General features: G+C 42.9%; 1 protein-coding gene across 1 annotated transcript in view; it reads left to right on the top strand.

Annotated features, from left to right (window-relative positions):
* Positions 1-5,490: 5,490 nt before the first annotated feature.
* The window catches only part of VOPP1 (VOPP1 WW domain binding protein), a 193,652-nt gene continuing 183,938 nt past the window's right edge, over positions 5,491-15,204 (top strand). The window contains exon 1 of the mRNA XM_075828235.1: positions 5,491-5,567. Within this exon, the coding sequence (XP_075684350.1) occupies positions 5,491-5,567 (77 nt within the window). The remainder of the gene's footprint in view (positions 5,568-15,204) is intronic.

The raw sequence follows: 15,204 nt of genomic DNA on the forward strand, positions 1-15,204 counted from the left end.
AACCTGATTTGTTTTTATGAAGATGTGAGCAGAAGCCTAGACAGAGAGGCCGCTGTGGATATAGTGTTTTTGGACTTTGCAAAGGCATTTGACACTGTCGGTCATAGACATCTTATGGATAAATTAAGGTTTAGAAAGCATAGTTTGTAATAGGATTGAGAATTGGCTCAAGGACCATATCCAGAGAGTTGTGGTCAATGATTCCTACTCTGAATAGTCCCCGGTTATATGTGGTGTACCCCAGGGTTCAGTGCTGGGACCACTATTATTCAACTTATTTATTAATGATATAGAGGATGGGATTAATAGCACTATTTCTATTTTTGCAGATGACACCAAGCTATGTAGTATTGTACAGTCTATAGATGATGTTCGTAAATTGCAAGCTGATTTGTATACACTAAGTGTGTGGCCATCCACTTGGTAAATGAGGTTTTTGTTGATAAATGTAAAGTTATGCATCTGGGAACCAACAATCTGCATGCATCATATGTCCTAGGGGGAGCTATACTGGGAGAGTCAATTGTTGAGGAGGATCTGGGTGTACTTGTAGACCATAAACTAAATAACAACATGCAATGTCAATCAGCTGCTTCAAAGGCCAGCAAGATATTGTCGTGTATTAAAAGATGCATAGACTCGTGGGACAGAGATATCATATCACTACTTTACAAATCATTAGTGAGGCCTCATCAAAAATATGCAGTTCAGTTCTGGGCTCTAGTTCATAGAAAGGATGCCCTGGAATTGGAAAAAATACAAAGAAGAGCAACAAAGCTGATAAGGGTCATGGAAAATCTAAGTTATGAGGAAAGATTAAAATAATGAAACCTATTTAGCCTTGAAAAGAGGCGACTAAGGGGGGGGGGACACACATTATTAACTTATATAAATATATTAATGGCACATACAAAAAATATGGTGAAATCCTGTTCCATGTCAAACCCACTCAAAAAACAAGGGGGCACTCCCTCCATCTGGAGAAAAAAAGTCCAACCTGCAGAGGTGACAAGCCCTCTTTACTCTGAGAACTGTGAATCTATGGAATAGCCTACCGCAGAAGCTGGTCACAGCAGGGACAGTAAATGACTTTAAAAAAAGCCTTAGATAATTTCCTAGACCGAAAAAATATCAGCTCCTATGTCAATGTGTAAAAATGTTCCCCTTCCCTTTTCCCATCCCTTGGTTGAACTTGATGGACATGTGTCTTTTTTCAACCGTACTAGCTATGTAACTATGTAACTCTTGTAGATGCGCCATTGCCTTGTACTGGCATGTGCAGTGCAGCCGAGCGGAGTACACCTCGCTGCACGGTGCGTGCCGAAGTAGTACAGGGCAATGGTGCATCCGAGAAGGTTGGAGGAGACTGGTAGTGATGTATAACAGCCAGGGGATGTCAATCAAGCATGGAAAGGTGGGTTTTGAGGCAGGAGTATGTGACTCTTCAGGATAGCAGCTCTGCCCTATGACCCTTTAGTGAGTAATTAGCATACAGCATGCGCCGTTTTAAAAGTTGATTTGAAAGATTTTGCTGCACCTGAAAAAAACATATAGGGGAATGTTTGGAAATGTTGTCAGGTCATGTATTACCGCATTGTGGCGGTTCAAGGGGTTAAAACTACCTGACATATTCCCATTAAATATACAATGAATTGAAAACAATTCCATCTGCCCTGCAATTTTGTTATTATAAATATATCCTACATAATTACAGCATTAGAACCAAGCTCTGACATATACGGCTCCAGAACCAAGCTCATTACATATATACAGCACCAGAACAAAACTCAGTACATAAATACCGACTCAGAACCAAGCTCAGTACATATATACAACACCAGACCAAAGCTCAGTACATATATACAGCACCAGAACAAACCTTATACATATATTCAGCACCAGAACTCCTCTCATCCTGCGACGCCTTCCTTCCCGGAGATGCCAGCACATGCGGCCGTCCTGGCCTGCAGTGACCACTAGGGTGCTTTAAAGGGCCAGTGCGCACACATGTTTAAAATTGTCTAATCACCCATGATCACCCTGGACTATATGAAGGGCCCTGCCCCTTCACTCATTGCCTGAGCGTTGTTGTGTTTTCCCGTGTCAGTCTAGCAAATGGTCCATTAGTGTTTTCCTGTTCCCATTGTTCCCTTTCCTGCTACCTGTATCCCGTGCTACCTTGTTCCTGCGCCTTAAAAAAGTTGGAGTCGTGTTGTGTTACACCACGCCTGGTGTCTACTGCCAAGGTCCCATCTGAGCCTAGCCATCGCTACTGTTTGTACTACCACAGGTACCCTTGCTCGGACAATAGACTTTACTTGGTACACTATTTGTTCAGCTGCTATCCCGCTACGGCGGTACGGCCCAGTGGGTCCACATTCGCACCGATCGTGACAAGAACCAAGCTCAGTACATATATACACCTCCAGGACAAAGCTCAGTACATAAATACAGCACCAGAACCAAGCTCAGTACATATATACAGCACCAGAACCAAGCTCAGCACATAAATACAACACCAGCACAAATACAGCTTCGTGGAACCCCTGCCGTATAGGTTTGTATGCCATAAAACTACAGCTCCCAGCATGCGAGTTACTGTTTCACAAAAAATAAATCATACCACCCATCATCTCTCTGCTGATCATACAGTGACTACAGTACTGATTAGAGGCAGAATAAACATTTACATTAAGTGACTCACTGGTGACATCTTTTCAGATTCTAGTTGTCATTTTTCTCTTTTCTTCTCCATCCGCTCCAGACCTCTATGGCGACTTCTATCGACCACAGCCCATTTTTGCAGTTTGCCGTTTAGATGTCTTCAGCTTCTCACTTTTCAAATATTTCTGCACCTATAAATGAAGATAAAATTCTTATGGTGCCACACACTATGCCCCTAAATATAATAGCGCCATACACTGCACATCTAATTATAAGAGCACAACACACTACTTCTCTAATTATAATAGCACCATACACTGTGTCCCTGATTAAAATAGCACCATACACTGTGCCCCTGATTATAATAGCACCATACACTGTGTCCCTGATTATAATAGCCCCATACACTGTGTCTTACACACACACACAGTGTTTCCTGTAGATAGTGCCCCCATAGACATCCTTGTAGATAGTACCCACATACAGCCCCTTGTAGATAGTGCCCCACATATAGCCCCCCTGTTGATTGTGCCCACATATAGCCCCCTGTAGATAGTGCTCTACATATAGCCCCCCTGTAGATAGCACTCTACATTAGCCCCCACTGTAGATAGCGCCCCACATATAGCCGCCCTGTAAATAGTACCCTACATATAGCCCCCTGTAGATAGTGTCCCACATATAGCCCCCAGTAGATAGTGCCCCACATATAGCGCCCCCTGTATATAGTGCCCCACATATAGCCCCCCCATAGATAGTACCCTACATATAGCCCCCTCTGTAGATAGTGTCTCCCATATAGCCTCCCCTGTAGATTGTGCCCCACATATAGCTCCCCCCATAAATAATGCCACTCACACTTTTTAGTGGAAAAAAAAAAGACATACCTTGATCCCATCCCCAATTTTATGACATCCTATTCTAAATCTATAGGCATATGATATGGAGTTGGTCCCCATTTTGCAGTTAAAACAGCTTCCATTCTTCTGGAAAGGCTTTCTACAAGATTTTAGAGTGTGTCTGTGGAAATTTTTGCCCATTCATCCAGAAGAGAATTAGTGAGGTCAGACACTGTTGCTGCACGAGAGGGCCCGGCTTGCAATCTCCATTCTAATTCATCCCAAAGGTCTTTGATGGGCTTGAGGTCAGGACTCTGTGCTGAGACCAGTCAAGTTTTTCCACACTACACTCACCCAACCATGCCTTTATGGATCTTGCTTTGTGCATTGGGGTCCAGTCATGCTAGAACAGAAAAGGGCCTTCCCAAAACTGTTCCCACAAAGTTGGAAGCATACAATTGTCCAAAATGTCTTGGTATACTAAAGCATTAAGATTTCCCTTCACTGTAACTTAGGGGCCTGGGCCAACCCCTGAAAAACAACCCTATAGCATTATCCCTTCTCCACGAAACTGTCACAGCTCTTCTGTTTAGTATCTCTTCGGCTCCTTACACCTTTTCTAAGGTGGTGTCCACGATAGCTGCCCGTAAGAATACAGGGGATATCTTGGGTTCTATACCTGGACGATTCATCTGATACTCCATCTTCAAACTACTGTCCAGTGACTCCAACACTGTTGGATAATAAATTAGGAAAAGTCGGACATTGTTCAATCAAGAACAAAGACATTCTTCGGCTTTTTCTCAAATTCCCAGGATATATACTCTCCCTTCCTCCCACTTGGCGAGAAAGAATCTTGGCAGCAGAGGGTCTTATGCTTCATGTCAGCAGCTGCAGAGGCAGTTCTTTGGGCCTTATGGCATTTACGACCCCTTTCAGAGAGAGATCCAGAACCTAAGTTAACACAACCCTGAGTGGTTGAACATTAGGTGCACTCTGTCATTTTAAACTTATGCATCCATTAGATGTGGAAACATCTCAGAGGCCGGAGGTCCTTGATCCAGCATCTCTGGATCTTGTTGACTACAGATACATCTCAACTAGGTTGGGAGTGCACCTGGAGGAGTATAAAGTTTGGGGCTCAAGGAGTCCCCTCTACAGGTCTATGTCCTTGATCCTAAAGGAACATAAAGCCACATTATATACTATACAAGTGCAGGGGAAAGAAGTAAGTGTAAAGTTGGACATGATAACATCAGGCAGCATAGCTGTCACGTAGTGCCTCTGGACCCACTGGGCCGTACCGCCTTAGCGGTATGGCAGCTGGCCAACAGGGCGGTGGTCAATGTCTATAGTTCGTATAGGTACCTGTGGCAGCTCGGACAGTAGCAAGGCAGGCTCGGCTGGGACTAGGCAGCAGGTAGACATCAGGTGAGGTGAAGCAGGTCAGGCGTGGTATACAGCACGGCACGACTTTGGCTCAGCATAGTACTCGACCAGGATAGTATGGAATGCAGGGAACAGAAACACACTAGGAGACCACAGCATAGGCAAACTAGGGAAACAACAACAACTCTCAGGCATAAAAGCAGGGGGCTGGACCCCCCCTTCTAGTCCAGGGTACTCATGGCCAGATGTTCAGTCCGGTACGCGCGCTGCCCCTTTAAGAGCGGGCACGAGCATGCGCGCACTCTACGGGATCCGGCTGAGGTGAGTGGAAACGAGCGCTAGCGTCTCCTGAGGAGGAGGCTGGGGCCAGCGCTTGCTGACTCGTGGCTGCTGCTGTCAGGGGGAGATTGGAGCTGATGGCCCACAGCCATGGACATGACAGTGGCACCCAATCAGACCCCCTTATGAGGGAAGTGGGAAAGATCTTGACATGGACTGAGTTGTCCATGTCCATTCCCATCTGTCTGCTGTACATATTTAAGGCTCCCTCAACATTATTGCCGCCCGGCTGAATCAAAGTCTAGCAGTCCCGGGGGAAATGTCTCTGAGTCTAGAGATCTTCAAGCGGATCACCAAGATGTGGGGAGTGCCAGAGAACACTCTCATGATGAACAGGTTCAGCGCCAAGGTGGAAACATTTATTTCCCTTTATCAGGGGGACAATCCCTTTGCAGTGGATGCCCTGTCCATCCCTAGTAGGTTTAGGCTGGCCTACATTTTCCCTCCGGTTTCCTTGATACCCAGGGTATTGATGAAAATCAGGCAAGACCAAGCCACAGTAAAAGCCATCATACCTTTCTGACCACAGAGGGTATGGCTTTCCCAACTCATTCACATGTGTCGAGGTTGTTACTGAGTGTCTCAGAGCACTCTACTCTGCCAGAACATGAAGAGTCTCAACGTGACAGCCTGTAGGTGGACCAGCCCCTTTTATAATATAAAGGGCTCTTCAATGAGTTTATGAAGACCTGCTCACAGTCCAGGTCTAAATCTGCCAAGAAGGCTGACACAAGGCACCAATAGATCTTTTCAGCTTGGCATTCCACTCAAGGAATGGATAGTTCCAACCCGAGGATTAACAACATCCTACGCTTCCTGCAGGAAGGATTCGGAAAAGTACTGAGCCTATAGACCTTAAATATCCAAATTTAGTCCAGGCCTCCTTTTTGGGTAAGATCCTTGTCACAAAAACCCTTGGTGAAAAGGTTCCTGAAATGGTTTTCTAGAATGAGACCTACCATCTTTCAGACCTGTGGCAAAATGTAACTTTGCTGTAGTCCTTAGAGTTTTGTGCTCATCTACCTCTGAACCTCGGGAAGAGGTCCCACATAATTACCTTTCCTAAAAGGTTATTTCCTCCTGGTGATGCTCAGGGTTGGACACAGGTGATGGAGAGCCCCCGTGCAAGAGGGATATGTGGCCCCCATGCTCTCCAACAGTTTATCATGGCACCCAGTCCCTTACATACTATGTCCGCTCCTGGCCATAACATCTGTCAAAAGAATAAGGGAGCTTCAAACTTTGTTATCAGCGGATCTGTACATCAGATTCCTCAATGATGTGGTCTTGTTAAGGCTACAAACAAAGAGGGTTGGTCAGTTCCTCCTAAAACATGAAATAGATATGCAGGTGCTAATCTGCCGTGACTAATGTATTACCAGTAACAAGAGAATGCGGATGCACACCGCAGGCGCTTAGATTTATATATATATATATATATATATATATATATATATATATACATACATACACACACACACGCACACACACACACACACTTATTGTTTATTAAGCATTTTTATTATTATTATTGCATCACTGCTATAGTTATTACGTTAATAAATGTGAGGTTCTTAGCGCTCAGTTTGATCAAAATGTGCGAGCCCAACTGCCACGACAAGACGACCTCTATCAGGTGGTCCCTACACTAAACATTGTATACCTATTTTGGAGATTTACCTCTCTCTCTTGGGCTGAGCCCACAGTGAGCTCAGAATAGGTAGGAACCAAATATATTCTGTTCTAATTAAAAACAACCCAGGACAGGAGGGTGGAGAGCATGACCAAAATGGAAGCAGTCACCGCCCCCATGCAAATACTACAAACAAAGAGGGTTGATCAGCTGCTCTTAAAACATGAAATAGATATGCAGGTGCTAATCTGCCGTGACTAATGTATTACCAGTAACAAGAGAATGCAGATGCACACCACAGGCACTAAGGGACACACTTATTGTTTATTATGCATTTTTATTATTGTTATTGCATTACTGCTACAGTTATTACGTTAATAAATGTGAGATTCTTAGCGCTCAGTTTGATCAAAATGTGCGAGCCCACCTGCCACGAAAAAGCGACTTCTATCAGGGGAATAGGCTGTTAAGGCTACTGCCAAACTTGACTCCAAAGTTCACTCATTTGTAACCTGTGATCAGGTCAGCTCTTTTCTACTGTTCTGTCACGAGCCTTCCTCTCATGAGGAATGTAATCTTCATTTCTAGATCTGTCCTGTTGTCTTGAGATCTATTTAGCTTGGAGTAAGTGATCAGGAAGTTTGTGAATTTATTAATGGTTTCCTAAAAGAAACAAATGCTTAAAAATACACCAAACCTACCCTGGGTAGATAGAGTTAAGAAGCCAATAGTTTGGCTTACATTGTTAGAACTCTGATCCACCACCATATTTCTAGAGCCCACTCTACTAGAGCAGTGCCCATCTATTGGACTGAATAAAGTTTGATTCAGCTGGAGCGGTCAATTCTGAGTCCCACTACAGAAGTGGGCCCCACCTATGGGGTTACTTCTTGCTAAACCCCCATTATTGTGCTGCGTACAGGACGTACAGGAAATGTAGATTTCTAACGTTAATCTGTTTTCCCTTAGTACTAACAGCGGCACAAGCTTCCTGACCTAATTAAGGCTACTATTTTATAATAAACACAAGGTGGGAGGGGCCAGATATCCTTTTGTAGGGAGGGGCTCTAGTTAATTAGTGTTTAATTTGATTAAATTAAAAATTCTATCTGTCCTATTAGTACACAGGGGCATAAATACCCCTTTATTGTGCTGCTTATAGGACTAAGCCTAGTTGCACATGACCGAGGGCCATTATTCACGGCATCCGAGTGGCACCCGGACCCATTCCCTTTAGTGGGTGAATCAGGTCCGTGAAAACGGACCTGACTCTCTGATCCATGGAAAGATAGAACATGTCCTATCTTTCCACGGGACTCGTGTGGCAGATACGGTCGTGTGTATTAGGGCTAAGGGAAAACAGTTTAACAATAGAAATTTGCACATATATCACAACGCACAAGAGTATATTTTACAATATATGTACTTTCTTTATAACATGTCATTATTATATACATTGGCATGTCAAGTCATTGGTGGATCAATAGTGGGCACCCAGGACATCCAAACAATACCTCTGTCTAAGAGGATTTTCTTTACATGTTTCTATAATTGATCAGAAACAAAACACAGCACATTCCTCTGATGCATATTAACTTAGATTTCCAGAAGGTCTACATTAATGTGAATAGTTAATGCTCTGACTTTGAAGTCTTCACACAGTGCAGTGCTGTCAATATCAAAAAGAATTCCTAGTTATCAGGTCTGCAGGAGCTGTGTGACATGTAACTGTCTGATCCTCCAGTCTCCTGCTGACCTTGTCCATTAAGATTTTCTTATTCTACCTGATATACAATAGACTCTGCATACTGCTAAACAAATCTATTGTTACATCACTAATAGCAAATGTAATTTTACTTTTCCATGAAGCTTTAACTAGTTGCTGACACAGGACGAGAATGCTCATCCTGAGCGGCGGGTACTTTGCGCATTAGGACGAGCATTCTTTCAAAGAAAATGTAGGTTTAGCTAATTTTTTCTAATTTCCACAAGGACTAAAAAGAGAAAATGCACCACTACTTTTGTAAAGCAATTTCCCCCGAGTAAAACAATACCCCACATGTGGTCATAAAAGGCTGTTTTGGACACACGCCAGGGCTTAGAAGGGAAAGAGTGCCATTTGGCTTTTGGAGCTCAAATTTAGCAGGAATGGTTTGTGGAGACCATGTCACATTTGCAAAGCCCCTAAGGGACCAAAACAGTGAATTCACCAAAAAAAGTGACTCCATTTAGGAAACTACACCCCTTGAAGAATCCATCTAGGGGTGTAGTGAGCATTTTGAACCCACAGGGGTTTCATAGATTTTATTAGAATTGGGAAGTGAAGATAAAAAAAATCCTTTTTTTCCAATAAGACGTAGTTTTAGCTTAAAATTTTTCATTTTCTCAACAAATAAATGAAAAAAAGCACCCCAAACACTTGTAAAGCAACTTCTCCTGTGTACGGCAATACCACATATGTGGTCATAAACTGCTGTTTGGGCATAGAGTAGGGCTCAGAAGGGAAAAAGCGCCATTTGGCTTTTGGAGTACAGATTTTGCTGGATTGGTTTCTGGGCGCTATGTCGCATTTGCAAAGTCCCTGTGGGACCAAAACAGTGGATCCCCCCCAGAATTGACCCCATTTTGGAAACGACACCCCTCAAGGTATTCACCTAGGGGTGTACTGTGCATATTAACCCCACAGGGGATTGGCAGAAATCGGTGTGCACACGATGTTGCAGAGTGAAAATGGGATTTTTTCCATAGATATGCCAATATGTGGCGCACAGCTTGTGCCACTGGAGACACACCCCCCAAAAATTGTTAAAAGGGTTCTCCCGGGTATGCCAATGCCATATATGTGGAAGTAAACTGCTGTTTGGGCACACTGTAGGGTACAGAAGGGAGGTAGCGCCATTTGGCTTTTGGAGCGTGGATTTTGCTTGTAGTAGTCTTGTATTGAGTCTTACTGGTGTTTCCGTTTATAATGTGGGGGTACATGTAAGCCGGGCGGAGTATATAAGGGGCATAGTCAGGTGGTATAATAATGGGGTAAAAAAAAACAATAAAATGATCCATAGATGTGTGTTATGCTGTGACACAATCCTTTCTGCACAGGCCGGTGTCGCACTAATAAATGGTCTTTACTTATTCCCCTTTTGGTCCACACTCGGGATCTTTGCAGTTTGAGGAATTTTGCTGGGAAGTGTTGTCCTGGTATAATACGGGCACCCTCGCTTCCAGCAGATATGTTTGGGCCCTCCCCTTCCTGGTTCCCTAATTTTAGGGGTCTTGATAATTCGCCACTTGAAACAGAAGAAACGTTCCCCTCGGGCCGGCACAACTGCATATTTTTATTTCCTGGCTTATTGGAGCCTTAACTAATTTTATTTTTTCATAGACATAGTGGTATGATGGCTGTTTTTTTTGCGGGACGAGCTGGAGTTTTTATTGGTACCATTTTGGGGTACATGTGACTTTTTGATCACTTGTTATCCTTTTTTTTTGGGAGGCAACTTGACCAAAAAATAGTAATTCTGGCATATTTTTTAAATTCTTTTTATACAGCGTTCACCATGCGTTATAAATTACATGTTACCTTTATTCTGCGGGTCATTCCGATTCCGGTGATACCTAATTTATAGCACTTTTTATGTTTTACAACTTTTTGCACAATAAAATAACTTTTGTAAAGAGAATGGATTTTTTCTGTCGCCAAGATGTGAGAGCCATAACGGTTTTAATGTTTTCGTCAACGGAGCTGTATGAGGGCTTGTTTTTAGCGAGACGAGTTATAGTTTTTATAGACACCATTTTTGGGTACATGCGACTTTTTGATCACTTATTATTTCAATTTTTGGAAGACAAAGTGACCATAAAATAGCAATTATGTCAGTGTTTTTTAGTTTTTTTTTACGGCGTTCACTGTGCGGAATAAATAACATAATATTTTTATAGTTAAGGTCGTTACGGTCGCAGCGATACCAAATATGTATGGCTTTATTATTTATTTCAATAATAAATGACTTGATAAGGGAAAAAGGGCGATTGTGTTTTGTGTTATTATTTGAAACTTTTATTGTATTTTTTACACCTTTTATTTTTACTTTTTTTACACTTTTTTTTTACACTTTTCTTTAGTCCCACTAGGGGACTTGAAGGTCCAACTGTTTGTTTGATGTTCTAATACATTGCACTACCTATGTAGTGCAATGTATTAGAACTGTCAGTTGTTCACTGACAGCAAGCCGATCAGGCTCCGCCTCCGGGCGGGGCCTATTCAGCTTACGTAATGGCAGACAGGAGGCCATTGTTATGGGCTCCTGTTGCCATAGTAGCAGTCGCCAGCCTTGCCATCGCATGGCGAGGCTGCCGATTTGCGACAAACCTCTAGGATGCAGCGATCACAATGGATCGCTGCATCGAAGGGGTTAATGCCAGGAATCGGAGCTGGCTCCAGTTCCTGGCGATAGATCGGGGTGTCCGCTGTAACATACAGCGGATACCCACTGCTGATTACGCCGGCTTAGCTTCTGAGCCGGAAGCTGAGCCGGCGCCATCTTGCCAATGGTATCGGAAGCCTGCTGGGCCCCGCCGACGACGGGGCATAGGAGGATTCCATTACTGGCAGACCGGAAGGTAAGTATTACCCCTCCGATCGCCTTTGCAGCCACCGGCAACCCAGCGATCACGTTGCTGGGGTGCCGGTGGCTATAAACTCCTCACATGCTGCAAACTCTATTAAACGCAGCATGTGAGGGGTTAATCGGTCGGATTGGAGGCTAGCTCCGGTCCTGGCCGATACCTCAGGGTGCCAGCTGTAACATACAGCTGTCACCCGGCGGTGATGTCGCTGGCTCGGCTCAGCTGCGGGAAAAGACCATCTCCCATCACGTAACTGTACGTGAAATGGCGGGAAGGGGTTAAGGACATGGACTAGTTTGCACGTTCAGGACGCAGACCCATTTTTTAAATCTGACATGCTTCACTTTATGTGGTAATAACTTTGGAATGCTTTTACCTATCCAAGCGATTCTGAGATTGTTCCCTCGTGACACATTATACTTTAAAGGAACAGTGTCATCACAATTTTTTTTTTCATATGTTAAAGATGTTAGTGCTTTATTAAAAACGTTTATATTTATTTGTGTGTTTGTGTTTTACTTTTTCTTATTTTTACACTTTTTGTTCCCTATGGGGGCTGCCATTTTTTGTTCCATTTCTGTATGTGTCGATTAACGACACATACAGACATGGAATACGGCAGCCACAGTCCCATAGGGACTGCGAACGGCTCCCGTCCCATCCACTTCTGTGTACGCCGTCTGTGTGGGAACTGCGCATGCGCCGCTCCCACACAGTCCAATTTGACATTGGCGCCGTCCGGCGCCATTTTCCTGTGGACCGGAAGTCGCGGCCGGACAGTAAGATTACTACTTCCGGTCGCGGCTTCCGGACTTGTGCACTTGGACCAGCGGCAGCAGACGGAGCGGACGGGCCGGAGGGAGCCGCGGCGGCAGGAGCAGGTAAGAGATTTCAATGTATGTTCGTGTTTGTGTACGTTTACTACTGTATGTTAACCTTCTACACTGTGTGTTAGCTCAAAAAATGGCGACACACAGTGTAGGAGGTTAGACCGTTCAAACCCCTCGTTTATCCCGGCACTAGCCAGGATAAAGGAGGGGGGGATGCTGAGAGCTCACTAGAGCGAGGGCTTTTTACCCAATTTTGCAATGCTGCAATTTTGGGAATAGCTCCATCTAGTGACCAGCAATGGGAAATATTATAAATTAGAATCTAATTTATAATATTTCCTGACTCGTGAAAAAAATAAATAAAATTTGAACAATGTTTAATCACCTACACACTAAATGTTTAATTAAAACAAAAAAAACATGTTTTTCTGGCAACACATTCCCTTTAAGTTGGTGGTAAAATTTTGTCGATACATTCAGTATTTTATTGTGAAAACACCAAAATTTAGCAAAAAACTGCAAAAATTAGCATTTTTCTAAATTTAAATCTATCTGCTTGTAAGACAGATAGTAATACCACACAAAATAAATGCTAATTAACATTTCCCACATGTCTACTTTAGATTGGCATCATCTTTTGTACATCCTTTTATTTTTCTAGGACGTTACAAGGCTTAGAACTTTAGCAGAAATTTCTCACATTTTCAAGAAAATTTGAAAAGGCTATTTTTACAGGGACGAGTTCAGTTGTGAAGTGGTTTTGAGGGCTACATACAATGCAAACCCCATTAATCACCGCATTTTAAAAACTGAACCCTCAAAGTATTTAAAACAGCATTTATAAAGTTTATTAACCCTTTAATGTTTTCACAAGAATCACAGCAAAGTAGGGATGAAATTTACAAATGTCATTTTTTTTGCGGAAATTCATTTTTAATCCTTTTTTTACTGTAAAACAGAAGGTTTTAACAGAGAAAAGTAACTCAATATTTATTGCCCGGAATCTGCAGTTTTTAGAAATATTGCACATGTAGCCCTAGTGTGCTAATTCACTGAAACACAGACCTCTGAAGCAAAGGATCACCTAGAGGATTTTGGGGCCTTCTTTTTATTAGAATATATTTTAGGCACCATGTCGGGTTTGAAGAGGTCTTGTGATGCCAAAAAAGTGGAAACACCCCCAAAACACCATTTGGCAAACTACACCCCTTAAGGAATTTGCTAAGAGATGTAGTGGGCATTTTGACCCCATGTTTTTTTGCAGAATTTAGTGGAATGAAGCCGTGAAAATGAAAATCTAAATTCTTTCCAATAAAACATAGAAATGTAACATTTTTACAAGGCATAAAGGAGAAAAAACTCCCCAACATTTGAAAAGCAATTTCTCCCGAATTATGGCAATACCCCATATGTGGTGATAAACTGCTGTTTGGACACACGGCAGGTCTCAGAAAGGAAGGAGAACCATTTGGCTTTTTGAGCTCAAGTTTTGCTGCAATGATTTTCGGGTGCCATGTCGCATTAGCAAAGCCCCTGAGGGACCAAATCAGTGGAAACCCCCCAAAAGTTACCCCATTTGGGAAACGACACCCCTCAAGGAATTTATCGAGGGGTATAGTGAGCATTTTGACCCCACAGGTTTTTTGCTGACTTTAGTAGAATTAGGCACCGTGAAAATCAAAATTTAAATTTTTTCGAACAAAATTTCTACATTTTAAAATGTTTACAAGGCATAAAGGAGAAAACGCACCCTGACATTTAAAAACCAATTTCTCCCGATTACGGCAATACCCCATAAGTGGTCATAAACTGCTGTTTGGACACACGGCAGGGGTCAAAAGGGAAGGATCACCATTTGGAGCTCAAATTTATCTCGAATAGTTTTCGGGTGCCATTTCACATTTGCAAAGTGCCTACGGAACCAAAACAGTAGGAACCACCCAAAAGTGACCCCATTTGGGAAACTACACCCCTTAAGGAACCTATCTAGGGGTATAGTAAGCATTTAGACCCCACTGGTCTTTTGCAGAATTTATTGGAATTGGGCCGTAAAAACGAATATCAACATTTTCTCCACTAAAAAGTTGAATTTTTTCATTTTCACAAGGGATAAAGTAGAAAAAGCACCCCAACATTTGTAAAGCAATTTCTCCAGAGTACAGAAATACTGCTGTTTGGTCACATGGCAGGGCTCAGAAAGGCAGGAGCGCTATTTGGCATGCACATTTTGCTGGATTGGTTTTTGGGTGTCATGTCGCATTTGCAAAACCCTGAAGTACCAGAGTACAGTGGAAGCCCCCAAGAAGTAACCCCATTTTGTAAACTACACCCCTCAAGGAATTTAACATTTGCCTGGACATAAGACAGGGCCCAGAAGTGAAGAGCAACATATGCATTTGAGGTCCATTTTGGTGATTTTCACAGCATTGGCCCACAATTACAGGGCTCTGAGGTCAAATAGTAAAACAAATCCCCAAGTAGTGACTGGAAACTGCACCCCTTAAGGCATTTTAAGGGTATGTGCACACGACCTCTTTTCAGACGTAATGGAGGTGTTTTACGCCTCAAATTACGCCTGAAAAAACGCCCCTAATACGCCTACAAACATCTTCCCATTGCTTTCAATGGGAATTACGATGTTCTGTTCCCAGGAGTCTTTATTTTACACTTCACTGTCAAAAAACGGAGCGTAAAAAGGCGTTCCGTAAAAAGAAGTAGCATGTCACTTCTTGAGGCGTTTTTTAGAGCTGATTTTCCATTGAACACTATGAAAAACGCCTCAAAAAACGCCTCAAATACGTCTGAAAAGAAGCCTCAAAAGAAGCTCCAAATTTCTTTCTGATGGTATGTTCACACGATGAGAGGCATTTACGTGTGAAAAGAC

This window comes from Rhinoderma darwinii, chromosome 5, assembly GCF_050947455.1.
Source record: "Rhinoderma darwinii isolate aRhiDar2 chromosome 5, aRhiDar2.hap1, whole genome shotgun sequence".
In the NCBI taxonomy this organism is placed as follows: domain Eukaryota; kingdom Metazoa; phylum Chordata; class Amphibia; order Anura; family Rhinodermatidae; genus Rhinoderma; species Rhinoderma darwinii.